Source organism: Oryzias latipes, chromosome 9, assembly GCF_053564925.1.
Source record: "Oryzias latipes strain Hd-rR chromosome 9, Olatipes_Hd-rR_3.1".
Lineage (NCBI taxonomy): Eukaryota > Metazoa > Chordata > Actinopteri > Beloniformes > Adrianichthyidae > Oryzias > Oryzias latipes.
The window spans coordinates 6,388,141-6,415,488 of record NC_136245.1 but is presented as its reverse complement, the minus strand read 5'-3'; the positions used below and the strand labels follow the sequence as shown (position 1 = coordinate 6,415,488).

General features: G+C 44.0%; 2 protein-coding genes across 7 annotated transcripts in view; one reads left to right on the top strand and one right to left on the bottom strand.

Annotated features, from left to right (window-relative positions):
• The window catches only part of dnah9 (dynein, axonemal, heavy chain 9), a 71,752-nt gene extending 63,967 nt beyond the window's left edge, over positions 1-7,785 (top strand). The window contains exons 71-78 of the mRNA XM_023958740.2: positions 69-296; positions 1,255-1,446; positions 1,786-1,977; positions 2,337-2,507; positions 5,093-5,275; positions 6,328-6,581; positions 6,648-6,783; positions 7,498-7,785. Of these exons, the coding sequence (XP_023814508.1) occupies positions 69-296; positions 1,255-1,446; positions 1,786-1,977; positions 2,337-2,507; positions 5,093-5,275; positions 6,328-6,581; positions 6,648-6,783; positions 7,498-7,725 (1,584 nt within the window). The 3' untranslated portion in view covers positions 7,726-7,785. The remainder of the gene's footprint in view (positions 1-68; positions 297-1,254; positions 1,447-1,785; positions 1,978-2,336; positions 2,508-5,092; positions 5,276-6,327; positions 6,582-6,647; positions 6,784-7,497) is intronic.
• Positions 7,786-10,876: 3,091 nt separating this feature from the next.
• Positions 10,877-26,283, bottom strand: LOC101174436 (hamartin). Of its 6 annotated transcripts, none has more exons than XM_078952544.1 (23): positions 26,168-26,248; positions 24,861-25,034; positions 22,521-22,630; positions 22,346-22,449; positions 22,122-22,274; positions 21,002-21,146; positions 20,779-20,933; positions 19,729-19,802; positions 18,897-19,090; positions 18,638-18,699; positions 18,459-18,564; positions 18,301-18,380; positions 18,159-18,216; positions 16,480-16,775; positions 16,277-16,407; positions 16,116-16,186; positions 14,214-14,380; positions 13,960-14,142; positions 13,770-13,880; positions 13,569-13,691; positions 13,309-13,496; positions 11,860-11,988; positions 10,877-11,783 (listed from the first exon to the last, which is right to left on the bottom strand). In XM_078952544.1, exons 3-23 carry the CDS (start codon positions 22,627-22,629, stop codon positions 11,360-11,362), a joined length of 3,063 nt encoding a protein of 1,020 aa, XP_078808670.1. In that variant the 5' UTR covers position 22,630; positions 24,861-25,034; positions 26,168-26,248; the 3' UTR covers positions 10,877-11,359. The 6 variants fall into 6 exon arrangements, with proteins under 6 accessions (XP_078808670.1, XP_078808671.1, XP_004072946.1 ...); XM_078952545.1 differs by having other exon boundaries at positions 16,143-16,186; XM_004072898.5 differs by lacking the exon at positions 24,861-25,034 and having other exon boundaries at positions 26,168-26,283.
• Between the last annotated feature and the right edge of the window lie 1,065 nt (positions 26,284-27,348).

Sequence of the window (27,348 nt, the reverse complement as noted above, 5' to 3'; positions counted from 1 at the left end):
AATGTGGGTGTCAGATTTGCTGAATAGTTCATTCTTTTACTCCCCGTTCATGTTTGGTCTCTCTTTAGAACATCCATCTGGTGGCTCGATGGCTTAAAACTCTGGAAAAACTTGTGGAGCAGCATGCGGAGCAAAGCCATGAGAACTTCAGGGTGTTTTTCAGTGCTGAGCCCTCTGCTACACCTGAGACTCACATCATCCCCCACGGCATCCTGGAAAACTCTATCAAAGTCACAAATGAACCTCCTACCGGCATGAATGCCAACCTGCACAAAGCTCTGGACAATTTCAGCCAGGTAACAAAGCTGCCTAAAAACGCCTTTATTTGGTTTTCCTGACTGGTCTCCTTTTAAAGCAGTCACATACCACGGTATTGGTTTCAGCGACTATTTACTGCCATAACTGCGTCTGCCTGCCTGCCTGCCTCATGTGCCACAAGTGTTTATTTTAAAGAATAGCTGTGATCAAAAATCAAATAATAATTTTGATAGATTCTTCAGAGGCCTCTATATTTTTGCTTTGTATTAGAAACAACATCCTTTAATTAAAGCTGCGAGGGGCGTTGTATGGCCCTCAGGCGCTTTCCACCCTCACCGCCCCCATTTGACCCACCCTCACTGGCTGAGCAGATGCTACATGCCCCTCACTCTCCCCCTTCTGCCAGCCTGGTCAGAACTGGAATGCACGTAACAAATTCATTTTAAAAAACACTTTTTTTTTTTTCAAAAAAAGGTTTTATTGACTCCCCAGAGAGACAAATGACAAACAGGTCTATGTCATTTTTAAAGGAATTAGCAAAAACAAACGTTTGGATTTTCTTGGGAACAAAGGTCTTTTGTTTGTCACGCTAACATTCCTATTGATTTCGTATCTTACATCTTTTTTTTTTTTTGGTTCTGCTTGGGCCAGAGATTTGTGTTTTTAGTTTTCACAATAGCTCCTCCCAACGCTAATCCTGTACAAAATCTACAATTTCTAATTCCAGTATTTTCGCTAGTAGCTTCCCAAAGCTCGAGGAGTTAGGAGGTGAAAAATCAACAACCCAGGAGTTTAAATTCATAAAAGTACTTAAGGTGATTTTTGTTTTCTAGTCCATACTGTATGGTGGCCTCTTTCCAAGATCAAAGGTCTGCATCACTGAGTTTTAGACAAAACTGATCACTGATGAGCTCTTTACCTCGGCTCCCTAATGTGGATCAGGAAGATCTTTGTAATCTGTCCGTTTTTTTTTTTTTTTTGTCTTTGTTACTCCAGGTGTCACTGGAAGCCTGCACACAAGAGAATGAGTTCAAGAGTATCTGGTTCGCCCTCTGCTACTTCCACGCAGTGGTAGCAGGGAGGAGCAAGTTTGGTCCTCAGGGTTGGAATAGACCTTACCCCTTCAACATCGGAGACCTCACCATTTCTGTCAATGTCCTTCAGAACTACCTGGAGGCAAATCGCAAGGTACACACCTTCACTCCAAATACACACATTCTTGCAAAACCACTGTTTGACCTAAGTAACAAATGCAAGTACACACTCATACATACATTGATGGTCTTTATCAGCTGTATTTGATTGTTTTTTTATTTCAGGCTCCTCTTCTCCATTGTAGTTTTCCACGTTCAGATTCTTCAGTCACCCAGTCTCCATGTCCTGTTTAGATTTAGCAAAAATATCCAAAATAGGATTTTTCCTTAGATTTAGTTAAGAAACTCCTAAGAAAGTCCTGATTCCCAGATCCAGGAGAGGCGGTGCATTAGGATTGATGCAGTGATCACCACATGCTGATGTCATTCTCAGGTACCATATGAAGACCTGCGCTACCTTTTTGGTGAGATCATGTATGGGGGTCACATCACAGATGACTGGGACCGCCGACTTTGTTGCTCTTACCTGGAGGAGTTCATCAAGCCAGAGATGATGGAGGGGAAGGTGTTTCTAGCTCCCAAGTTTCCTTTGCCTGGAAACATGCAATACGAAGGTTACCACAAGGTGAGGAGGAGGAGAGGGGGCCAGGCTTCATCATGTCACTGCAAGGAAACCAGACATAGAAGCAAATGCTGTATCAGCCATGTCCAAGAGAAACTTCTCATTTAAAAAACTGCTTTAACTGTTTAGACGGGAAGGTTATTTTCAATGTAAAAAGAGTCTTTGGGTTATTTTGCAATAGTTTAAATATTTTGCTCATGTCCAGAGTTTGGATTTAATCTCTCACAGATCAGGACTTCCTCCTGAAAACAGGCCTTTCATAAGGTGACATTCACAAACTTGAAGCCAAAAGTTATACTGTTGGAATAAATGTTTCCTCTTATCAAAAAGCTTCTATCAGTTTCTCTTTTCTTCTTCCTCAGTATATTGATGATAACCTACCTGGAGAGTCCCCCTACCTGTATGGCCTTCATCCTAATGCAGAGATCGGCTTCCTCACACAAACGTCAGAAAAGCTTTTTTCCACAGTGCTGGAGATGCAGCCCAGGGACGAAGCAGTCGGTGAGGAAGGCGGGATGACGAGAGAAGAGAAGGTGCAGAACGCGTTTCACACTGACTTGTTCTGTTATTGTTGCTAGTTTGGGACATTCTAGATCAGGGGTGTCAAACTCAGTTTCATTGAGGGCCACATCAGCATAGTGATTGTCCTCAAAGGGCCAGATATGACTTATACATGTAACCAAATGTAATGAAAAATAAATGTAACTAATCCTTAATGTTAAATAACTCATTATTTATTTATCATAACTTTTTAAAGTTAAAACTACAGTTGCATAGAAAACATATGTTTGCTTGTTACTTAAGTATTTGATTCTGACAGGTTAGATTATATGGACAGTGTTTAAGTCCTAATGTATAATTGCCCAATCCGATATTTCAAGTCCGATTCCCCCTAGACATGAATAAATACACACCAGATTTTATTTTTATTCTAAGAAATTAAAAGCTTTCATGTTCTCGCGGACCACATAAAATGACATGGCGGGCCACATTTGGCCCGCGGGCCTTGAGTTTGACACATGTGCTCTAGATCCATGCATCTTGCATTAGAGGTCTAATAATGCCAAGCATTTGACTATGGTGTATCGAAACAGGGAAGCAATTAGAATACATTACAGGTAAGCCTTGACTAAGAAAAAGTACTGGGAGGAGGACATGTTTTTTTTTTTTTTTTTAACCAAAAGTTATTTAAAGACCCACTCTAATGACAATAGTGTTAAGTTAACATAATATATATAGGAAAAGATCGTTTAAAAAATATTCCCAAAATAGCCTGTCTCAGTATTTCTTTCTTTAAATCAATGTGAAACAGGAGCAGACAAAAAAAATGCAGTTGGAAAAGATCGGGTTAGTGTCAGAAAATATGGGGGCGGGCCATAAGCTACCTGCTTCAAGCTCTCAGCAACAGGGAGGGAGGGGGGGGGGGGGGGGGGGGGTTCCTCTGTGCCAACGGTTCCTCCAGAATCTCCAACCAAAGATTTACCCCCAAAACTAAGAGGTGAATTTCAAATTTTGGAATAAACAACTGCTGATCTGTAGAAACTATGTCCTAAACAACATAGGTTTTTTAATTTTGTCAAAAAAGGCAATCATAATTAAAAGACCACTGGGAACACTTTGAAAATAGATCAAAAGATGATCAGAGTGGGACTTTAAGTAAATGTAACTTATTACAAACTTAGGTAAGTATTTTGATACACTTATAGGCCTGACACTGATAGTTTCAGGGCTATAGAGGCTCTCAACTGATTTTTTTGGTGTTTGATTTCACTACTTTGTGGCTTTCTTTGGTTGTGCTGAAGCCAGAGGAACACATTTTTAATTTAATATTGGTTATTTTCCTGAGTTCTTTTCCAATCCGGAAGTAGGACGACTCTATCTCTGAGGCCCCGCATTTCACTCCTTGTGGGTACCGCCCATTTCATGACATCAACCTAGAGTTTCGCCCACGAAAACAAATAACATCCGAACTTTTGGAAAGATGGATGTGCATATTAGCGCAGATAAAGAGCTTTCGCCAAACACTGCTAGCTCCTTGTAGAACATGTGTGTGTGTCTCAGCCTGGGGCAGTGCTGGCAGAACACACTCTTCCTGGAAGGGGCTGTTCCTCACTTATAAATATCTTCTTGGATTGGGAGAGACAGAGGCTGAGAGTGCAGGTTTATAGAAGAACACAAAGAAATGCGTGAATGGATAAAAAAAAGCACTTTGGGATTTTTTGTGAGAAATGAATACTATAATACACTTAAAAGACTTGTAATACACTTAGCAAAGTCCAAAGTCAGAAACACTTACACTACAATTAGAACAGTCCCAACGCATGTGTTAAACATGTAATAAACATTCTCATCTAAAAGAAATGCTGCGTTTCTTTTCATCATCTGATCTGGAGCACCAATTTCACTTGGTTTCTTTTCATAACATTGTCTGTCAATGTTATTTGGAAACGGACACCCTTTGGTGCCTAACCGGGTGGTTACTTTCACCAATGATCAACCACAATGACGCCTAACAGGCCAACTCCCCAGCAGGATGAAGAGTGGGGGTCCAATTTATGAATTATTTATAATTAGGTTGTTATTCTACTTCTTTGACTTCTTTTCAGTTCCATTTTTTCCATCTACACTTTTTACCTTATGTGTTTTACATGTCCTCTGTCCTCAGAAAAATGCCATACGAACATGTTCAAAATTTGAAAAGCACGATTTCCATCAGTGTTTTTCATGAAAGTTTGCCAAAATACAGAAATTAACCATATAACTTTGATCCGAAGCTCTGTTCCTATGAATGTCTCGTTTTTGTTATGATCCACGTTTTGTTGGATGCTGGACGGACGCAGACCCCTTAGTGATCCCACTTTGAGTTGTGGACACCAAATTGGTCCCAAAACAAAATTTTCAATCAGAAAAATCCCTACATGGCCTTTTTATTCAGCAACCTATATCTGCTGGTTGATCCCTAATGGGGATGCTCTGTATTCTGTGGATGAGTTTTTTTTTACGTTCATCAGTGTAGCTGCCCTCATCTAAAAAGACAATTTGTGTTTTAACTCTTCTGTAAACATTCAGCAGGGTTCTCCCAGTCATCTGTCTTCACGTCGTCTGTTTACATCACCAGGTTTGCGCCGTGATGGAAGAGATTACAGGGAGACTCCCAGACCAGTTTAATATGTCAGAGCTTTTTGCAAAAGCTCAAGAGAGGAGTCCTTATGAGGTGGTGGCGCTGCAGGAATGTGAACGGATGAACTTCCTGATCCGAGAGATCAGAAGCTCCCTTCGTGAGTTAAGCCTTGGACTGAAGGTCAGTGTACTTTGGACTTTGATCATGGAACTCACTTTTGTGAATTTAGACATCTTTTCATGTCGGTTGTTCCATTTTGAACCAAACTTTGTTTCAGGAACAGGAACATTTTTTATGAAGTAAAAGAAGCCCCAGTAGTTAATCTAGAGTATTTTGGAGCAAGGCTGCATGGTGGCGTGATGGTAGCACTCTAGCGTCACTGCGAGAAGGCCCTGCCTGGGTTTAGCTGGGTTCTTTCTGGGTGATGTTTGCATATTGTCTTTCAGGGGTGGGTTTCCTCTGGACACTGGTTTCCTCCCACAGTCCAAAAAACATGCTTCATAGGTTCATCTGTGTCTCTTAATTGCCCCTAGGTGTGCATGTGAGTACGTGTGTGGCCCTGCAGCAGGCTGGTGACCTGTTCAGGGTCCAGCAGGGAAAATTTCCCTTTGGAGGGAGATACCAGATGTGGTTTGTAGATTAGAAAAGAGTGTGGTGTTGGTTTTGTCTTCTATGGGGATAAGCCCCCCCCCCCCCCCCCCCCCCCCCCCCCCATGTTCCTCAAAGTTAAACACTGCGGGAACGTCAGATTTTTGCAGGTTCTGTATGTTTTTTCACTGAAAGAAATGACAACCAAGCAGTAGAGTGATCCAGTTCCAGTCTATGAGGTCCAGAGTCCTGCTGGTTTTTCTGATTTCCCTGTCCCACCTACTGCTGATCACCTGGATCAGGCGAGTCTCAATGAGAAGAAGCAGCAAGGGTGGGGATAAATGGAAAAGAAGCAACCTGATCCTCTTTTTAGGCAGGTTTAATAGATCAGTGACAGAAAATGTCCTACTTTTGTCAAATTTAATGTTGTTTTTTGCAAATCTAAAGTTCAGTTGACTCTCCTGTCTCAACATTTTTACTCTCATTAAAAAAAACTGTGGAAATCTTCAGGAAATACGTTCTGTCCAGCTCTGTGTTCTGGATGTGTTCTTTACTGTCATCACTGTTCATTTTTTAAATGAAGATTTTATAATAGTTATAATAAAATTTATAATATTTGATTTCACTGAAATGTTGCCTCTCAGGGAGAGCTGACGATGACCAGCGACATGGAGAGCCTGCAGAATGCTCTTTTTCTGGACGCAGTGCCAGACGGCTGGACCAAACTGGCATATCCGTCCACACTGAGCCTGGCCCTGTGGTTCAGTGACCTCTTAACAAGGATCAGTCAGCTGGAAGCCTGGTCGGTGAGCTTCTGCCTTCCTCCAGTGGTGTGGCTGTCTGGCTTTTTCAACCCCCAGTCTTTCCTCACCGCCATCATGCAGGACATAGCTAGAAGGTTGGTTTGCAGTCACACATGAAATACAGCAAGCACCGGGTAATAAACAAAGATCTCCGATCGTAGGAACAAGCTGCCTCTGGACAGCATGAGACTGCAGTGCGAGGTCACCAAGAGGAACCTTGAGCACTTTTCTTCTCCGCCACGTGAAGGAGCCTATATCCACGGGCTGTTCATGGAGGGAGCCCAATGGGACACGCAGGTAATGTCAGAGTTAGAAGACCGTTGAAAAGGTCTGCAGATATCCTTTTTATCAGTTCTGTAGTCACAACTGCCCTCATGGATGGATACGAGCTATCTGTGGGGGAAAAATGGGCAAACCTGTACAGGGCACTCAGGAGGCCCACAGGAAATATCAACGTTGTAGAACGTCCAGTGAGCCCGTAGAGCGAAAAAGTATATGCACTTTTTTCCCTACAGGCATACTGGGGGTGACAGGTTGTAACTTAAACATAGGAGGTCAAGTAAGGGGGAAATGGGTGAAGCCCGTGAGTGCTGTTTCGGTGAAAAGTGCACACTCTTTACGCACAAATTATTACGCGAATTGTGTTTAAGTGTAAAGAGATATAAATCTTTTTTTTTTCCAATTAAACTCATGGATGATATTGTGTCTTGGGGCTCTCACTGACAACCTCAATTAAAAGTCCAGCGGGTGTTGGTCCGTGACAGACACGCAAACATCATGGACATTCGAAAAAACGTTATTAATCACCGAAGGGAAGCAAAATGCACAAGTAGTCTGTCATTCCTTGAAGCAACAAAGTTGCTGTAGGCAGTTTTCCTTTATAGAGGAGTGTTGCAGCAGACCTGCAGAGGCTTCTGACTGAAGACACTTTGTCAGTGTGCTGTGCAGAACATTTGTTTGTGCCTCAATAACCTTGGTCTTTTTTTTTCCTGTCATTTTATCTCCTTTTAGAAAGGTATCATTGTTCCCGCTGGAATGAAAGAGCTCACCTCGCCCATGCCAGTGATGTATATCAAGGCGGTTCCTGCGAGCAAACAAGATACCAAAGATGTTTACCGCTGTCCCGTGTACAAAACACACCAAAGAGGGCCGACGTATGTGTGGACCTTCGACCTGAAGTCTAAAGAAAAGCCCTCTACTTGGACAATTGCTGGTGTGGCTTTGATCCTGCAGGTTTAAAAGAGCATGTGCGCTCTTTAATTTAATTTGTTCAAAATAAAATGAAAACATGTTCTTCTATCCTTCTTTGTAAGTTCCTTTATTGTAAAAAAGGTTTGAGTTTGAGCCGACCAGTCAAATGTTCCTTTTATAGGTTGTGATAAAGATGCAAAGCTTGCAAGAATTATCTCTATTTTAGCTATAGTCTTTTAACTAAAGACGCAGAAAAAAACGATTACTATTACAACTCCATTTGTGCTACAGTAAAAATTATTGTGCACTATTCATAATATTTGATCACTATTTTGATAACCCTAAACACACATGTCTATGAAGACTCTCATTCATCCAGGTTGGTTCCATTGTAGTAGGTTTAGGGGATGTCATCTGGACTTGGTTTTTTAAACACACATTTGATTATGTTAGTATAATTCCAGGGTCTGCAACCTGAGAATGTGGAGTCATAGTGGCTTTTTTATTCCTCCATTGTGACTTTGGTTAAAGACATATTAAAGAGTTAGAGAGAGAGAGAGAGAGAGAAACTTTGTTGATCTCCCAAAGGAGAAATTCAGGTGTCCAGCAGTAAAACACACACGATAAACAACAGTAAAATGACACTTCACAAGATAAAATATCAGTTCACAGTACCCATAATGCTCCAACAATCCATCAAGCCGTTCATCTTCGTAGTTACCAAAGTAACATTTTGACAGATTTTTTGTACAAAACATCTTATAGTTCAGAAAATCTTGTGTCCTTTAATTAGTTCTCATATAATTTTGGGTAGTTAGATTTCTGACAGAGATGCACCACAAGCAGTAAAATTTACTTTTTTTTTTAAATCATTGCTAACATTACTCTGTACTACATTACGTGCTGCATTGAGATAATCCTGTGACGTAGATTGTCTTTTATTGTGAAAGGAAATCATGTGAACCTTTGTTTTTGTTGTTTCCCTTTCGGCTTTTCCCATCAGGGGTCGCCACAGCGAACGAGTCGCATGGTAAACTTGGCAATGTTTTACGCCGGATGCCCTTCCTGACGCAACCCTCTCAAAGCAACCGGGCTTGGGACCATGTGAACCTTTGTTTAAAAGTAATATTTTAATATTAACATTCACAATATATACATAATTTTTTTCTTCTTTGTCACACCAAAAATGCAGAAGGTCCTTTATTTTTATCATAATAAGATAAATGCAAATCAGTGTCTTTTTTTTCCTGAAGAGTAAACTTTGTGTCTCATACTGGGTTGTAATCGATGAAAAAAATCAACCCGAATGGCTCTTTCTGTGTTGAAGGTTGCAGATGCCTGGTATAATGATTTAAATGTAAAACTATTATTAGGATTTTATTTTATTGACTGTAAGAATAGTTTAAATTATTCATTCATTCATCTTCTAATCCGTTTGTTCCCTCTCGGGGTCATGGGGGTGCCGGAGCCTATCCCGGCCAAGGGGAGGGGACACCCTGAACAGGTCGCCAGTCGCCTTCTTGCTATGAGGCAAGAGCGTTAAACACTGCGCCACCGTGCAGCCTGAGTTTATAATAAACTCTTTTCAGGTTCATTGTGTATTTTATTCAGCTGTCCTCTGAACAGTGGTGTGACTTAAAGTCAAAGGCAGAGCATCAAAAGAGGCCCAAGACTTAGCAGGTATAGCTGTGATGTCAGTGAGGAGGAGCCTGCGCTCACAGAACAGACCTGCACACATAAAGCATCACCATGACAACAAACATTTCCCACATCATCATGCACACATCCTTTTTACCAGTGAACTTTTCTGGACAGACGCTGGAAGTCCATGCAGGTCCCACCGTTCTGACAGATCAACTGTTCTGAGTCACACAAGTTCTCTGAGGGAAGGAAGACAGTTAAAAATTGCATTCAGATTTGCTTTGGTGGCAGCTAACAATTCTCCTTTTACGGAGTTCTGCTCCTCCCACTTTCTTACCTGTGAATCCAGCTCCGTCTCCTCTCCAGGTGTAACCAGATAAACAGGAGTCACAGCTCCTCCCTGTGGTTCCACTCTTACAGCTGCAGAGACCGGACTCTGAGCAGTATGGAGACGTGCTGCCCACTGTGCTGCACTCGCATTCTGAGAACAAACACACACGTCTGTTTCTCCATCATCTTCAACAGGTGTGGGAAAAGAGGAGATTTCACTCCTTTTTCCATCAAACTGCTTCCTGCTGGCACTCTGTTGTTTACTTTTACTGTTAGTGATATAAAATATTCACAAAGAAATTATTTGGCACCAGATTAGTTTCAACCTCAAAGAAAGCGCAGTTCTGGGGAAATTAAATCATACAATGTAACCAAATGATCATAAGAACCCCAATATTTCATCCATAGCAGAAAATCATTATCAGTCTTTTAGGGTTTTGTGAATCAGAAATGAATCTGCAGCAAATTAAAATATTTAAAAAATTTCAACAAAAAAAAATTAATATAATGGATAACGAAAACATTTTGTGAACAAGCATGAGCTATAATCAAAATGCAATGCAAACCCAGAGGCTGTAACTTATCTTTGCACACTGAATTTCTAAAATTGTTGATCGTACAATTGATAATACACAGTAGTGTTCAGTTCATTCAGAAGACATTTCTGAGGTCAGCAAGTGCTGGTTTAAGTGATCATATCAAGTTCCAGCTAAAGCCTTATCTTGATGATCATCCAGTGACAGATGAGAGCCTTACTGAGAAGATGAATGAAGCAGCAAGCGTTAAAACAGTAGAAGAGCCTCAGCAGGAGCCCCAAAGTCACTGAGATACAGTCTGAAAACCTGACTTGTCAGCAGAGTCTAGGTGTCACAGAGGCCCAAGTGGAAGTTCATGACCAGACAGCTGAGGTGGGGAAACCTAAAAAGCGCAGACCGGCTGCTGTGACCAGTGCTGGTGAGTCAGAGCTTGTTGAAACGGTTCGGTTGCTCAGAGAAGAAGAAATGGAAGAAATTACACCAAGCCTCTTCCAACTGTAGGTACATGAGTTGGAATTGGGTAGCAACAGTCCAGGGAGAACACCGTATGCTAAAAGCGTGTTCGAAACCCAAGTTTAGCGTGTTCGTGCATGCGGATCACATGACGGTGTGTATGTAGCAGGACTACACACTCAAAGGATAAGGTTAGGAGAATGTGAAGGTGAAAAAAACACCAGGACTCCAAGAACAGAGAGATTTCAGATCCTTTATTGCTTGAATTCACAGTTACTTGATTCAGAATGGCATCAACAACACAGCTGTGTCCAGTTGCATCTCAGCAGCAACAAATCTTTGGTTTGTCTAGCTTATCCCATGATTAGCAGATCAACACAATCCGTCTCACCGTTTCCATTTCATCTGAAGACAAAATCTTAAAAGCGTTTCCTCCATGACCTCACGCCACATCCTCTAAGGTGACTCTTAGATCAGGAAAAAAAAGAGATTCATAAACAATTTAAGAAACTGGTGTGTGGCTCTGTATCCCATAAAGTGTTTGAAAGGAACCAAACGTGAAGCACCGATGCCGGTTTGGAAGGATGCTGCAGCAGCAGTGGGAGCCCCACTCAGGATCAGATTCATGTAGCAGCTTCTGATTACATTCAAACTAGTGTTTGTGTCTATGAAATAAACCTGACTGACTGGGGAGTCCCCTTCCAGCTGGCTCCGCCCATCTTTCAGAATTCAGGCAGTGACTGATCGTAATCCATGATGCCAAGTCTCCTCTGTGGGGCGGCGAGTGTCGAGTCGGGAGCAGCAGGCTCCTCCTGTGGACCTTCAGTGAGGGGAGTGGCTTCCTCTGCCTCCTGACCTAGAGGTGGGCTTGCTAGCTGGGCTTCTTCCTCTTCTTCATCTGCCTCCTTTTCCTCTTCTTCTTGGCCCTGATTGGCTGGCCTGAAAAGCTCTCGTGCTCGCTGCTCCAGAAAAGACCCGACGGTCAAGGGGGAGTCGATGGGGGACAGAGAGAGCGGCGGCGAAGAGGAGCAGGAGGGAAGGTGCAGGGGCGAGGTAGATAGAGCCTCAACTGCACCATTTATGATGCTGACGGCGGAGGAAGAGGAGGCCTGAGGGACGGATGAACGGCTGGAGCTGCTGTTGGGCCTTTAGGTCAGAGATGACATCACAGCCTCAGTCAAACTAACAGGGACTGTTGTGGTGAATGCTGGCGAGAACTCACCTCTGAGTGTCGCAGCCCCCGTGTGGTTCCAGGTGGATCAGGCCGTACAGGTGAAGCATCTCCATCTGCAGAGCTTGGGTGACTCTCCTCAGACCCTCACAGCGGCTCTCAGAGGCCAACAGCTCCATCCTGAAAGCAGCGGTCAATCAGAACAAACTCCTTTGTGCTTCCGGGATGATTGCTGTCGGTGTACGTCTTCTTTAGGGACCTCACAAAGGAAGGTCTTTACCTCAGTCTGTAAGGGACTCCCTCAATGTAACCCTTGTGCTATCCTAGGCACTTTAACGTTGGGAGTTGGGTCATCTAGACCCACTAGACAGTGCGCTGAACCTTTTTTCTTCAATGATTTGTGAACCTCACTGGTGTCCACGGATAACATGAAATCTTTAGCTCCTTTATCACCTTTATCCACCTTTGTCATGGTAGGGAGAACACGTCAATGTAAGGTTGGGGTCATCTAAGGGTTAACATGAGGTCCACCAAATCAGGTCAGAAATCAACGTTTTACAGGCTGTGTCCTTTTCCAACAGTTTTTAAGAAACTGCAACAGCTTATTCAGCCTTCCGTCTGCAAAACTAGCGGCAGGATTCACTGTTTTTTTCTTCTTTCTAATTGAAATGTTACAGCTTAACCTTTCAAGCCGGTGTTCATGAGGGTTTGTGAAGCTCCTGATGTTCGTGGGTGCTCCCCTAATCCTGTTCTCCATTTACCACCTTTGTGTTCACAAACCTCCACTGAATCTAAACATGAATTTCCCTCTAGATGTTCCAGCTCTCACCAACATGACTGACCTTCATCCACAATCCTGTCACTCTGACCCACTCTAAGGGGAGATCCACACTTTTTGACCATGATAAACACACATTTCTGCTCTTTCCTTCATTTTCAACCAACAGTTCTGTTTTTTAGCAGGTGTTTGGGACAGGTTTTAACAGTTATGTTCACACCAGGCTCAGAAACAGGCGTTCAAGTGACCACTTTCAATGAAAAGTCTATGTGAACGCGTGTCTTTGCACGTTTCGGGCTTCTGCGTTCAAAACTCTCACGCGTCGCTACGCAAGTTTTTAAGTCCTTCTGCGGGCTCTACGTGCAAAATGCGCAGCCACTGAACACACTTTAAAAGTTAAACCAGTTCAACTTTGATCAATCGGGGACTTGGGTTTGTTACTGATGAATGGGAAGCATTCTTTTTGATTCACGGAAGTGCTAACAGCTTGAAAACTGATTATGGAAGAGAAATTAAGAATTGCAGTTTGTGTCCAGCTGGAAATGTATGACACCAAGTCTTTCACACAAGCCTTTTTTAATGATTTATTTATTGTCTGATTCTATTTTTTACAAACAAAATGTTTTTGGGTAGCGACAGTCCAGTGTAAACGCCGTCTGCTAAAAGCGCTTCACATGCCTGGTGTGTGTGTGTAGCATAGTGACAGCAACAGGGACTCTGACCTGCTCTGGTTTTTGGTGTCCTCCATGAGCTTCTTCTGATCCAGGATCAGCTGTTCTTTCTTGGACAGCTGGTTCTCCAACTCTGCTATCCTGTGATTGGCTGCTTCCAGCTTCTGTCTCTGCTGGATGTCGCTGTCCTTGAGCCTTTGGAACTCTTTCCCTGCACTGCACTGCAGCATGGACACCTCCTGAGCAGCACACACACAGGTTACAGTTTGCTTAGGCGGACCTGAAGGTCCTGGTTCTGGTTGTATTCTTACGGTCCAGTTGCGCGCGCCTCTGTCCTCCAGCTGCTGGCTCAGAGCTCGGTTGGTTTCTCTCAGGAGCAGAAGCTGCTGGTTGAGGAGGAAGATCTGCTGCTGCAGCTGTTCACTGCTGCACAGCTGCAATCACACAACAGACCGACAACAACACGTGTGCAGTCGACCCAAACCCGACAAGTCCAGAGGACGTCTTCTTACCTTCAGTGACAGCTGGGTCAGCTGATGCTCGGCGTTGTAGGCCTCGTTACTAGCGCTCTGAAGCTCCGCCTCCAGGTTCCTGAGCTTGCTCTGACTCTCCTGAAGCTCCCCCTGAGAAAACAAGTCCAGCACAGGTGCTGGTGAACACCGGGTTGGTAGACGCCATGCAGAGGCATGTCGGCGCTGGTACCTGCAGTCTATGGTTTTCCCGCTGCTCCTCCTGCTGCCGCTGCAGCTGCTGCTGGACTTGTGCCTGCAGACGGTCCGTTTGCATGCGCATTTCCTGCTGCAGGTCTGCATTCCGCCTTTGTTCTTCGCCCAGACTGGACTTCAGAGAGCGAATCTCCTCGTCCTGAACGCCCAGCTGCGCCTTCTGCAACGGCGCAGTGAGAGGTGAGGGAGACATGGGTATAGCACAGATGACGACAACAACTGGAAGGTTACCATGGCAACACTGTGTTCCTCCAGCACTGTGGTGTTGATGACTCTGCGGAGCAGACGACGGTTTCTGATGGCGTGCTGCTGGCGCTTGAAGCGCTCGTACTGGAGCTGGCTGTGAACCAACAGCAGCTGACTCCTCAGGGACTGAGACTCCTCCCCGGAGGCGGGGCCTAACAGAGAGACGATACACAGAATTTTTTGCAAATACACTAAAATAAAACCGTCGTCCCTTGTGTTGGCACTTCACACTTTAACACCGAAGCTCCTTTGAATTACCGTAACTCTTCAACTAGTTATGCAAATCATGTGGTTCTAATGGATTCTTACACTGGCAAAAGCAGCCTTGCATTGATTTGCAACATTTCAAAGCGGTCTTTACTCAATTAACGTAAACCAACTAATTCTGACATGGGAAAAAAGTGGGGGATTTAAGTTAACTGCATAAATGTTTGAAGAGTTACGGTAGATCAAAGCATTATTTCCTGTCAGCAGCCACATCTACAGTGTTAAAAGGTCGACACTGACTTCCGTGGTTAAAAGGCTCCTAAATCAATGGCGACAATCCTTACATGCTAGAATGTTCAACCTTGTCTCTACTTTCTTCATCCATCACACTTCTTTGAGACACAACAGCACAAACGTCTGCCATAAAACCAAACTCATGAGACCACGTTTCTTCAGGAGGAAATACAGTCATTCCTCCTCCAGCCCCGCACTGCCACACTGCCGCTCAGCAACGTTGGTTAAACTTGTTAGAAACATGACATCACTTTGATTCATTCATGAACTGCTCACTAAAAGGCAAATATCCACTGAAGAGGAAATCTGTCTTAAACACTTCCGAAGAGTTCCCTTCAACCCGTACAGAGGAGAGCTGCCTAAAGCCTGATGGGATTTGAACCCTCGACCAACAGATATCAAGAAAATGTATCTTAAAGTTGCTTCGTATTCAAATCCCTGTGAATCAGGAGCAAATGAAAAAAAAAATGCTGTTTGAAAAAGCTTGTAGGTGTGACATAGAAGCTAAAATGGGCGGACCTCAAGCTCCCTGCTCTGCTCCATTCTGATGCATCCACCTGCAGACAAACGGATCCATGAACGTCTTTGTTTTCCTCGTCTGAGCTGGAATCTGGGTCCAAACTGTACGGCTGGATAGCTCTGATATTGCTCATCATTTTGGTTGCGCCGATAATTAATGTTCGGTTGGGGGTGTGAGGGGCTGTAAGCTAGCAGGAGACCGTGTAATCAGAGTGCTGGAAGGGGGTTGGGTTGCTCTGGCGCCAACACACATCTTTAGAGGTGAACTTCTGATGAGCTCCTGCTGCTCTGCAGAAACGATATCCTAGAAAATGACAGGTTTGTCGGTTTAGGCTAAAAATGGAAAAGACCGCTAAAACCTTTTAAATTCGATCACAAGATGATTGGAGTGGGTCTTTTATGTGGAATGCATGTAAACAAAGTAACTGTTGTTGTTTACAGGTGTAAATGTAGCAGACCAGGTCGAACAGAGATTTTTCTAAATTGCTTCTATTCCCAGTCTAAAAATGCCAAAACAAATCTTTGCATTCATAAAACCAAAAGAGGGTTCCAGTCATTCCTCCTGTTTCTAGTCATCTCTGCTAAAAGTGAGTCGGAATTTTGTTCTGCTTCCCATTCGTAGCTGAAAAGACCGCTCAACATCTCCAGTGAAGCTCTTAGAGGTTGGGGAACCACGCTGGAGCAAACCCTGCTCAGCATCTGTCCCACACAGGTCAGAATGATCGTACTGGGACAGGACACTGTAGCATCAATAACTACCGGCCTTCTATCTGCTTCCTGACCAGAGGTTCACACGGCCAACACTCACGGATGTAGACTGGACGGATCGTGTTGGAGAGATTAAGTCTCAGGGTTAGTTCCAGATACCTTTGGTTTTCATGCTCTGCTGTTTACCTCCATAGTTACTCCGATCCACAAGCTTGTTTCCTGCAGCCCACCTGCAGAACGCCCGTGACAGATTTTGTTAGCAAGGATGTAGAACTTTATAACCAGGATTCATCGGAACCTCCATCGTTTGTGTGTCTCACCTCCTGCTGAGGCTTTCATGGGCCTCAGACCCGTACATGATCATCTGGTCCAAAGCCTTCAGAGGAGAGATGGACACCGTCTCCTCCTCTCTGTCGTTCTCCTGCTCACCTGTGGCGCTCTGCAGCGCCTTCTGCAGGACAGAAGGAGAACATCGATCCGGGTGCTGGGAAGAAAAGTCTTCATCTCACCAGGGTCTGTCTACCTCGGTCTTCTTCCTGATGAACTGTTTGGCGACTTGTGGCAATGTGAGCTCAAACAGAGATTCATATGGAGGGGCGGGGCAATCCGTAGAATGGGTGGAGCTTAATAGAGAGACCACTCCTGGATTACAGGTGCGTGAGCATAAGGGAGGGGGGGTTAAAAAGAGGGGAAAAGAACATGCAGGCTGGGAGAGGGTTGGGGAAGACTCATCCCGACTGGGGGTGGAGGTGAGTGTGAGGGGTTGGGAGGGGGTGCTGGGGGTAGTTGAGGGCAGACGAGTCTCTGCTGGTTTAAAATCTGTAAAACAAACAACAAATGTTTGTTGAAAAGAAGTCATGTGACCAGTCATGTGGCTGAAGTCAGCTGTTCCAACCACTTACACCCCACTGCTTCTGAGCACAGGTAGGTAGTAATATAGTACATTTACTCAGTTACATTTACTTCAATAACTTTAGTTAAATGTACAGACGCGTTGAGAGATCCTGCGGTTCTATCTCAGTGCGGCGCTCTTGCGGCAGTGCATTTCAGGTGTTGCAGCGTGATGTTTCCAGAGTTTAAACATCTAAACTTTGGTGAAGAATCTGAATCACGTCGACCAATTAAGAACTCAGCTTTGGTCCTTTTGGTGTTGATGATGTCATCAGCGGGCGCAGTCCAAAACCAACATGGAGGAGGATCTGAGTACTAAGGGTACTAAGGGTGTGTTCGAATTCCTTCACTACTCCCTACATAGTGCACTATATAGTGCGTTCCCCATTTTGTAGAGCTTTGTAGAATCTACCATTCCATAATCGAATGCCCTAGAAATTTCCCAGAAGTCTCTGCAAAAAACCAGTGTAAATCGATCATCACTAGATTGGCGGATATAGACCACGCTGCATTGCGTCTAAACAATTTTTGCAAAAAAATGTATTTAATTATATTTTTTCAATAAACTGTCAACGTTTTCATCTCCAGAACACAGTGGATTCATAAATGGTCTCTGTAAAATGTTTGTTTTGATTAGGTTTTAACTTCATGAATTAAGTGACGTCATATTCGTCGTAAAAAAAAAAAAAAAAAAGGTAGTGAGCATGGTGTCCAAATTGATTTTAAAATCCAGGGCACTAGATAGTCATGCACTATATAGTTTTTTAGTAGTTAAGGTGGGAATTTGGACAGAGCCTAAATTGTTTTTCTATTTTTATGTTTTCCTTCTGTGGACTAATTTGGGACAGCAAGTCATCAAACTGGGTCAAAGAGACAGAAGAAGCGCTGAAAGCGCCGTTACTCAGACGCAGCTCCCGCAGTAGATGGTGAAGCCCACCGTGCTGAGAAGGTCACTGAATGACCTCATGATTCCATGATTACAGATGCTTCTGTAGAGCTCTTCAAAATAAAAGAACCTGATTTCTTGACATCATCCGTGTCTTTCATGCTTTGTAAATGAGAACTACACTGCCAGCAATCAGGCTGAAAACCTTTAACAGTGGCTCCTCCCACACGTGGCGGCAGCGTCAAGTCCAGAAACGTACATGACGCACGTCAAAAGAGAGGCAGTGGATGCAAATTTGACACGGGAATCATGCTTAATGTAAAAGCAGCATAACTAAAGTAAATATTTATATGACTCTTAACTTCCACTTGAGTTCTATTTTTTTGAAGTAATGCAACTTTAACTGGAGAACCATTTCTGCTCACCTCTGTTTATGACATCACTGGAACCCGCCTCTTGCTCTACTATAATTGGCTGTTTGACCTGTAAGAAAACAGGAAGACTCTTTGAACTGTTCTTTCAAAATAAAAGCCTCACTGTGATGAGATGAGTGTGGCCCGGTCCAACCTGGCTGCTGCTGTCCAGCTGCTGGCTGTCTCCGTTTGTGGGGGTCAGAGGGACGGCGACAGCCGTGGGACATTTCACACCTGATGATACAAAAAAACAAATACACAAAGTCATTAGTCAGACGCTTCACACACCAAAAACAGGTGATGCCAGCTCACCTGAGACGGAAGCGGTCCTGCTGAGCGACGGGGTGAGGCCAGCAGGGTCAGGAGGGGGCGTGGACAGTCCACAGTGGGAGGAGGGGCTCCATGTGAGATCATCAAGCTGTACACAAACGCAGGTGACTTCAAAAACACAGACAGGTGAGTCCACTTGTAACAAAGATTGATGTTCTGACCTGAGTGCAGGACGAACTGAGCGCGTGCGGAAGCGGGCGTCCGCTCAGGGACGCTGACACTTCTAAGGAGAAAAAAAACAAACAACCACAGATGACAGTTGGTTTCTCACTCTGATCATCTACACTTTTATGCGGTATTATGGGATGAAAAAAAATATAAAAATAAAAGCTGTTTGTATTTCCATAAATTAATAATCATCCAAACTTACTGAGTAATTTCATTTGAAACTTTGCTTCTCTCTGGTTCTGTGGCACAAACCTGAGCTGCTGACCGCCACCGTGAACGGAGAACACGAGGAGAAGTCCAAATGAGGGAGGGGGGAGCATACGGGGGGAGGTCTGAGCGAGGTGGAGGACCAGGAGTTCATGTCTTCCTCACAAGAAGACTCCAGAGGATCCAGAGAAACCCTGGAGCACTCGATGATGATGTCATGGACCTCATAACGCCTCCACCTGAGGAGGTAGAAAAGCGTGAACGACTTTTTAGAGTTTGACATGATCAGCATCATTTCAGCTTTCAGGTGTTTTGGTATTTGCAGCCCCGTTTACCCGCCTTAATCTTTTTCCTCCAGAGTTTTGGGTCATCTTCTGTTTAGTTTGTCAGTTTTATTTTTATTTAATCTCTTCGTTAGTTTTCTTTCACTGTGTTTAAGGCATTTTGGCCAGGAACCAAAAACTTTAACAATTATTAACAATCTCATTTTGCTAATGTAAACTTACAATATATTGTTTATTTCATCTTGAGAGTTTGGTATTTAAAGCATTTCTATTGTAAAATGGACTCAATGAGCCGGACAGAAGTTTACCATTTTAGGGACCCCGTTGGTTGTAGGTTTGAAACTTGTTGATTGGCTAAAGGTCGTAATGCCAAAAGAAAATGCTGTATTCCTTTCCTCTCAAACAACATTAAAGGCTTTATATCTACAAAGTACTAAAATGGAAAAAATGAGCTGCTGGATGACCTCCATTGTTGTTGTTCCAACTTTGAGTGGAAACGCTTACCTGAACTGCCTGGACCATTCTAAACCAGACTGGACCATACATGGACCTGCAGGATTGGTTTCCTGTTTATTTAGGGGGTCTGGACTAACCTGGACGGGTCCAGTTCGTAGTCTTGAGTCCCTGTGACCAGCTCTGGGTGAACCCGTACATGCTCCAACATTGGCTGAAAGAGAACGTTAAGGCACTTTGCATTAACATACCAGGTCCAGATGACCCCCAAGCTCCTAATCACATGACTTAAACGTCATGTGTGCTCATAGAACAGAAATATGACTGAGCACCTCAGAGTCAGAGTTACAGAAAATCAGGTCTTAGCCATCTAAACGGATCTGAACAGGCCTGTGAAGAAATCTTATAACCATCTGTACTTGTATGAACTAACATGCTCTGCCTTATAAGCCTCTTTTGTAGTCTTTTTCTGTAGGTCTGTGCTGACCCGTACTCTCTGATTATGTTTAAAACGGCTGAGACTAATCTGAACTAGTTTGAACCAGTCTTAAGTGATAAACTGGTCCAAAATCTTCTAAAATGTCCTTACACCAGTTCAAACTAATTGAAACTGGTTTAAACTGTCCAAACCTGGTCCAAACTATTTTAATCTGGAAAAAACAGCGCTGTACCGGTTTAAACTCGTCTGAACTCATTTAAACTGTTTAACTTTGATTCAACTTCATTAAACAGGTTGAAACAGCTCTGTAGTTAAAAGAAAATGGTCTGAAAAAGTAGAAACAGTCTAACACTGGTTCAAACTAATTCAAACTGGTATAAACAGGTCTGATCTGGTTTAAATTGGTCCAAAATGGTCTGAATTGGATTGAACTTGTCTGAACCCCTTTGAACTGTTTAACACTGGTCCAGACTCATATAAACTAGTATAAAAAGATCTGAACTAGTTTAAATTGGTCTGAATTAGTTTGAACTAGTCTGATCCCATTTAAATTGTTTAACACTTGCCCAAATTAATTAACACTTGTACAAAGTTTGAACTAGCTAACGTTGTCTGACCTTGTTTGAACTTCTAAAACCGCTTTAAACTGGCTAAAGTTGGTCTGAATTGGTTTTCACTGGCTTAAACTGTCCAACACTGGTCAAAAGTTACATTCACTTGTTTAAACTGGTTTGAACTGGTCTGAACTTACTTTTACCACTTCCTGAAACGTGTCCAGATTCTCTTTCATGCTGTAGTGCAGCCTCAGATAGTAGATGAAGTTACAGGGAAACATCCCATACAAGCGGTGGAACAGAGAGTAGACACCTGCATGCAGATGGACCAGCTGGACCACAGGCAGATGGCCTGCAGGAGTCGACGGTCAGAACCTCCACAGACTGACATGCTGTGTTTTTGCTTCATGTCGGTGTTACCAATATTCTTGTAGCTCCAAGACGCAAGGCGACCGAACACATCAAAGAAATCGTAGATGTGTTGTTTCCCAGCCTGGGGGATCATGGGTAGCAGAGTGATGAGGACCAGGACTCCGGTGATCAGGAGCACCACGTCAGTGTCAGTCTGAGGAAATCCATCACGTAAATGAATAAGTGGTTGGTTTTACATGCCTGCTTATGTTCATCTATGCCTGAACATGCACATTTCCTGAGAGCGAACGCTCAGTCATCGTATCTGGAACATTCAGATAAAAACTCAGACACGCTGCCTGCAGATGTGATTCGTCATGTCTGCAGAGCACTTTGACTGTTCTCATGTTACAATGAGCATGCTGCAGAACATGACGCTATGATGGAAACTGCAGGCCGATGGAGATGTTGAATGGCTGCTAAAAGAATGACTGAAACAATGCTGAGTTGCTTTAACCATGAAAGTAAAACTGTGCATCTCATCTGCTAATAAACACCAACTCTGGTGACAAGTGTTTTTGTTGCTTTTAACACTTCCTTCTGATGATATAAGGAAAATTCAGCTTAAAGTTGTATTTCTGAGTATTTCTTTATAAAAAAAAATGCAGTTTTGAAAAGAGCTTATTTTTGAAATAGAAAATTTGCTGGGAGGGCCACCAGCTCCCTGCTCTGCTCCATTCGGATACATCCACTTGTAGCCAAAAAGATTTGTGTCTGTCTTTGTTTTCCCCATCTGAGCTGGAAACGGGGAAACTGGACGGCTGGAGGCGGGACACTTTCTGTTGCACCAGTAATATTAGATTAGAGGTGTAAGGGGCTGTAAACTAGTGGGAGAGAGTGTAAACAGAGAGCTCTCAGTTATTATATTGTCATAAAATAACAATAATACATTAATAATAACTTAATAATCCAAAGCTAGAATGAGTTTTGAATTTCTTATAAATTATATTTTTAAATTAGAAAAGTTGTTGGCCATAAACAGTGCTCGGTGCCTTTAAGCCATTGGCCACTGACAGTAGAGCGCTCTTGTTGCTGCAGTAAGCAGGTCATGGGAAATGTGATCTATAAAAATGGTTTTCATTCATTCGTCCATGCAGCAGGCGGTTTGAGGGTGCAGGGATGCGAGGACCTTTAAGCAGCGCAGCAGTGATGACAGCAGAGGCGAATGGCTGATGTGATGAACCCAGGGAGGCTGCTTCCTGATCAGGTGACCCAGCAGCGTGACAGCTCCCAGTCTGGATCCAGGTCTGCTCAGGGACTCGTTCAGCTTCTCCAACAGCGCCTGACCAGAACGTTCGACAAGTTCACGTCCACAAACATGGAGACCGGATCGCCTCGGGACCTGCTGCTCACCTTATGATGTGGCTCCCGGATGGAGGAGAGGAGGAGCACGGCCTGAGAGGACGAAGAGTCCAGGTAGTAATCCACCAGACAGGAGAGGACGGCGCCCCCTTTGTCTGCGAGGAGAAATGAGCCTGAGCAGTGCAGCCATGTGCTTTAAGTGTCCAGGACAAACAGGTGGACTCACCTGTGCTCAGATGCTGGTTGACAGCGGCCCGCACTTGCTCCGCCTCCTGCAGCTCGGAGCTGTCCAGTGAGGGCAGGAGCTCTGCGATACTCAGCTGCTCCCTGGACATCCTGCAGAGACACAGGATGAAACCAAACGCTGCTTTTTTTCTGTTTTTGATGTTAAGCTATATAATCCCAGCTTCAGCTTCATTTATGGTTCCGTTTTTAGCCCTTTCTTTAGTGCAATTTAAATGGAAATGTTCTTAATAAAGAAATTTGAATTAACGCTCACGTGTTTTTGCATAAAGAAGCTTAAAAGCTAATTTTCCTTTAGCATTAGAGTCTAGTTTAGTTAATCCCTAAAAGAGTGTTTCTAAATATAAACTTATTTGGTAACATGATGCAGCTTCATGTAGATTTAGACATAATTCCTGTCAGAAAAGTCCTTTTTTCCTTCTGCAGTCATTCATAAAGTGATGGCTGACATTTCAATCTGGGTTCATTAGCATCACCTCAAACCAACACATCAAGGTTTTTAACCCTTGTGCTATCTTAGATGACCCCACCCTTACATTGACGTGTTCTCCCTACCATGACAAAGGTGGATAAAGGTGAAGAGGATTTCATGTAATCCATGGAAACCAGTGAAGATCACAAATCATTGAAGACAAAAGGTTCAGAGCACTGTCTAGTGGGTCTAAATGACCCAACTCCCAAAGTTAAAGTGCCTAAGATAGCACAAGGGTTCATCAGCACTGTCTGAACAGCATCTGGATGGACTTCTGTCAGGATACTTCCAAAGTATAAATCGTTGGGGTTTCCTGGGAAAGTACTTATTCCCAGGAAAACATTACGGAAGCAGATGGCTTCAAAGTGAATGAATCTCATTTTAAGGATAATTTTGACGACCTGTGTTTGTCTAAATGTGGCCTCGCCTGCAGCAGTTTTAGTTTTTGGTGTGCTGGTGTAGGATGGAAACACTGTAAGCCTTCATCCCAACTGCTCTTACAGGTGGATACGGGCTGTCCGCAGGTGAAAAACGGGCAAACCTGTACGGGACAAGCAAGTGGCCCACAGGAAACATCAAGGTCAGAGAGCCCTCCGTGAACCCATTCAAGGGTAAATGTTCGTGCACATTTTTTCTACGGGGATGCTGCAGGCAACAGGTCTTAACGTAGACTTAAGGGTAAGTAAGGGTGAAGTAGGCGACACCCAGGCGTGTCATACGGATTTTGAATTTTTTCAGTCTGGGTTGGTGACTGCTGGTTCACAACTATGAGAGTCGATGGGGCGTCTTGCTCTGTCCAAGTGGACACAGGCTCATCCACAACATTGGTTATCTGCTGTAGTGAGGAATAATACAGCCATCCTTGCTGCCGCTGTCAAGCTACACACTGTTACTGGAGAACGGACGTCCATGCAGGGGGAGGCTGTAGTGACTCGGGAGGGGAGGCATCAGCGAGTGAATTGACCTGTGTGGGATGCTTACTTGGAAGAAGGCATACTAATGCATGCATGTGTTGTTGATACAGAAAGGAGAACCCCTAAATTTTCTGATGGACATGTTATCAAGATGACCCGGATTTCCTCTAGATCAGGGACCCAATGCGGTTCACACCCTGGCCGTTACCAACAAAACAAGTCTGATTCAGGGGAAAGAAAGAGCTCTAATGTACGTCCAGATGGGTCACCCGAGCCATCAGTGAATAGAACACCTGCAGACACAGAAAAGTTTGCAGCAGTGAGGGAAGTATGGAAGAGGAACTGCGAAGGTCTGTCACCTGATGAGCAAGAGCTGCCGAGGACTCTTCCGCAAGAGTTCAAAGATTGTTTTTCTGTGTCAAAGGACGACCTCATCAAGCATGACATGACACAGCTGGCGTCCAGCTCGCCAGAACCAGACCCCAAAGGGTTCCTCTAGCAAGACAGTCCGCTCCCCGCTGGAGATGCAACAGGCAGGGCTCATTGAGCATTTTTATGAGTTCATGGGCTTCAGTGACTGAGAAAGACCCGTACCCCCTCCAACACATTGATGAGACTCTGGATGCAGTAGCAGTGTCATCCCGGTTCTCCTCTCTGGATCTGCGCAGTGGGTACTGGCAGGTAACCCTGGCTCCTGAAGCAAAACCAAAAGCTGCCTTTGTTACTGGTGGGGCTCTCTAGCAGTTCAAGGTTCTGCCTTTGGCCTCTGAAGGTCCTCTGTTTTAATGAACAGTCCCGGCTCAGAGTACATCTGGATGACATCCTGGTCCACGGCTCTTCATTTACCTCAGCCTGGAAGCGCTCAAGCCAGTGTTGGGCAGAGTGAAATCCTGAAACTACACCCTCAAAAGTGTTACTTCATGGGGCAGGAGGTCACCTTTCTGGGATACAGACTCCAAGCGGGTGGGGCCACCGACAAGCTTCAAACAGTCCAAGACTGGCCTACACCCACGCCAGCACGCAACACGAAGAGCGTCTTCGGTCTGGAAGGAGCCAGCTGCGGGTGAGATAAGTCGGGACAGGACAGCACCACAGCCCGCATTGCTGGCATCTGTGTCCAGCAGAAAGGGTAGAGGAGGGTCAGGTGGAAACAGAACAGGTGCTTCAGTCAGGGCTTTCATCAGCTGAACAAAAGCTGTCTGACATTCATCAGTCCACAAAAAGTTTGCACCCTTCTGCAACAAGCGGAACAGTGGTGCAACTATGCATGAGAACCCTTTAACCCTTCCTGTAGTCATCGTATCTATGGCAACTACTGTCGCCATTGCCATAGCTACCATGACTCGGAGCGACTCAGACCAATCAGTGTTTTAACATGGTGGCGGCTGTATCAGGAAGCAATGGTGAGCTGGAGGTAAAGCCTTTTCTATGGGTGACGTCACGCCTCGATTCCTCCATTGTTTTTACAGTTCATGTGTGCACTCTAGGTGGCGTCACTTTCAGGTGGGAGAGTTGGTGTGGGTCTACAATCTCCAAAGGAAGAGAGGCAGGAGTCCACAACTGGACAATGACTGGGTCTCTGCTTGGGTTCCAGTCTAGGTTCCAGAGTTCAATGAACGGATCAGGAGAGACGCTGGTTGGCCCACAGTTCTGTCACTAAGACTGTAGTTGGGGAGGTTGGACCAATGGCGTTCAGCTATTGGCTAAATAGGACAAATGCTGGTGCAGGAAATTATATTTTGAGATAAACCTGTTTATATTTAGCACAGACCAAACGGTTGGACACACTTTCCCATTCATTTAAAAAGTGTGCCCAAACTTTTGGTCTAAAGAGTTTGAGTTCATTTGGTTCTTTTCTTTTGCACATTTGTGGCGTTCAGTGTTTACTTGTTGGTAAATATACTGCCACCAAAAAGCTCAATCTAATTTAAAAAAATAAATAAATCTCGTCTTGCACGTGCTACCTTCCCATAGACGTATGTATTTTACCTGAACCGCTTCACGTTACACACGTTATGTAACAACTGCGGTGACGTCATGACGTATCTCTCTTCAGCTGGAGGCTAAGCTAACAGGCTAACAACACGCTGACAACGGAGACTCGCGGGAGTAGCCGGGCTGCCGCGTGGCAGCGTTCTACCGCCCCGCAGCAACCGCGTGTCCTCCAGCGATCCACGCGCACCAACGTGACTTTTACCAGACAAAAAACGATGCTTAAAAACGGAGCTGAAACGCTTCAGTTACCTTCAGACCTGTTGATCCCAGCACCGAGCGGACATGACAGGCAGCCGCAGGCCACGCCCACTGCCGTAACCTGACACCTGTAGAGGCTCGTCGAAGATCGGAGGCGTTTAAGGCACACGTTTATGGCAGGCCATTTTAACATTAAAAGGCTAGACTGGATGTGTGTTGCAGATATCTTTATTTGAGTTTTGCCTAGTCAAAAAGAACATTTCAGATATCCGCAACTACATTCTTCCTATCCGTAATGGTAATTTTAGATATCCTCAAAGATATTATTCCTAGGACAAATGACATCACTTTCACCATTCATTTGTATGGGATTTACAATTACAGATATCTACAATTCAGTTGCAGATATCCACTTGTTGAATTAGGGATATCTGTAACTGAATTGTAGATATCTGTAATTCCAGTTTCAGATATCTACAATTTCATTCTTACTAGTCAAAACTCAAGTTAAAGATATCTTTAATTCAAGTCAATTTAAGATATCTACATGTTCCTTTTCAGATATCTTAAATTAAGTTTTGACTAGGCAAAATGACGTTGTAGATATCTGTAACTGGAATTATGACTAGTCAAAATGACGTTGTAGATATCTCAAACTGGAGTTAGGGATAGTCATAATTTAATTGTAGATATCTATAATCAAGTTACAGATATCTTGAAATGAAATTTGAATAGAGATATCTGAAACTTGAGATATCCTTAATGTTCATTCAGGATAGTCAAAATGTAATTACAGATATCTTGAATTAGAGTTTCGACTAGGCGAAATGACGTTACTGATATCTGTATGCAAATTAGGTCCGCATCGCACTTTAGGGGAGGAGCAGAGCGTGTTGTTGTAATCATTCAAATCGCACCTGCTAACTTGTAATTAGCACTGATTAGCACCATGTTGCAGCAGTACGACGGGGTTTTAGGAGCAGTTTACAAAAAACGTCTTGTTTTCTTTAATTACAACTTTTACCTCGTAAATTTAGGATATAAAAGTGTTGTGGAGTGTGTGTCTGTGTGTGTGTGCGCGCGCGCATGCGTGCGTGTGTGTGTGCTGAGATGGGGGTGAGCACGGAATGGGGGTGTGTGCGTTGATACTGTGTGTTCGGAGGACGGAGCACCGTAATAAAGAGAAGGTGTCCCCCCCCCCCCCCCCCCCCCCCCCCAGAATAACTGTTTTG

Excerpts from the sequence above, each read along its gene's own strand:
- LOC101174436 (XM_078952542.1), bottom strand. The coding sequence starts at position 25,962 with ATGACGTCACCGCAGTTGTTACATAACGTGTGTAACGTGAAGCGGTTC. Across the intron at positions 18,565-18,637 it reads TCAGTTCGTCCTGCACTCAG|CTTGATGATCTCACATGGAG; the intron begins GTCAGAACATCA and ends GTTTGTGTACAG. Across the intron at positions 16,408-16,479 it reads TCATCAGGAAGAAGACCGAG|AAGGCGCTGCAGAGCGCCAC; the intron begins GTAGACAGACCC and ends TCTGTCCTGCAG.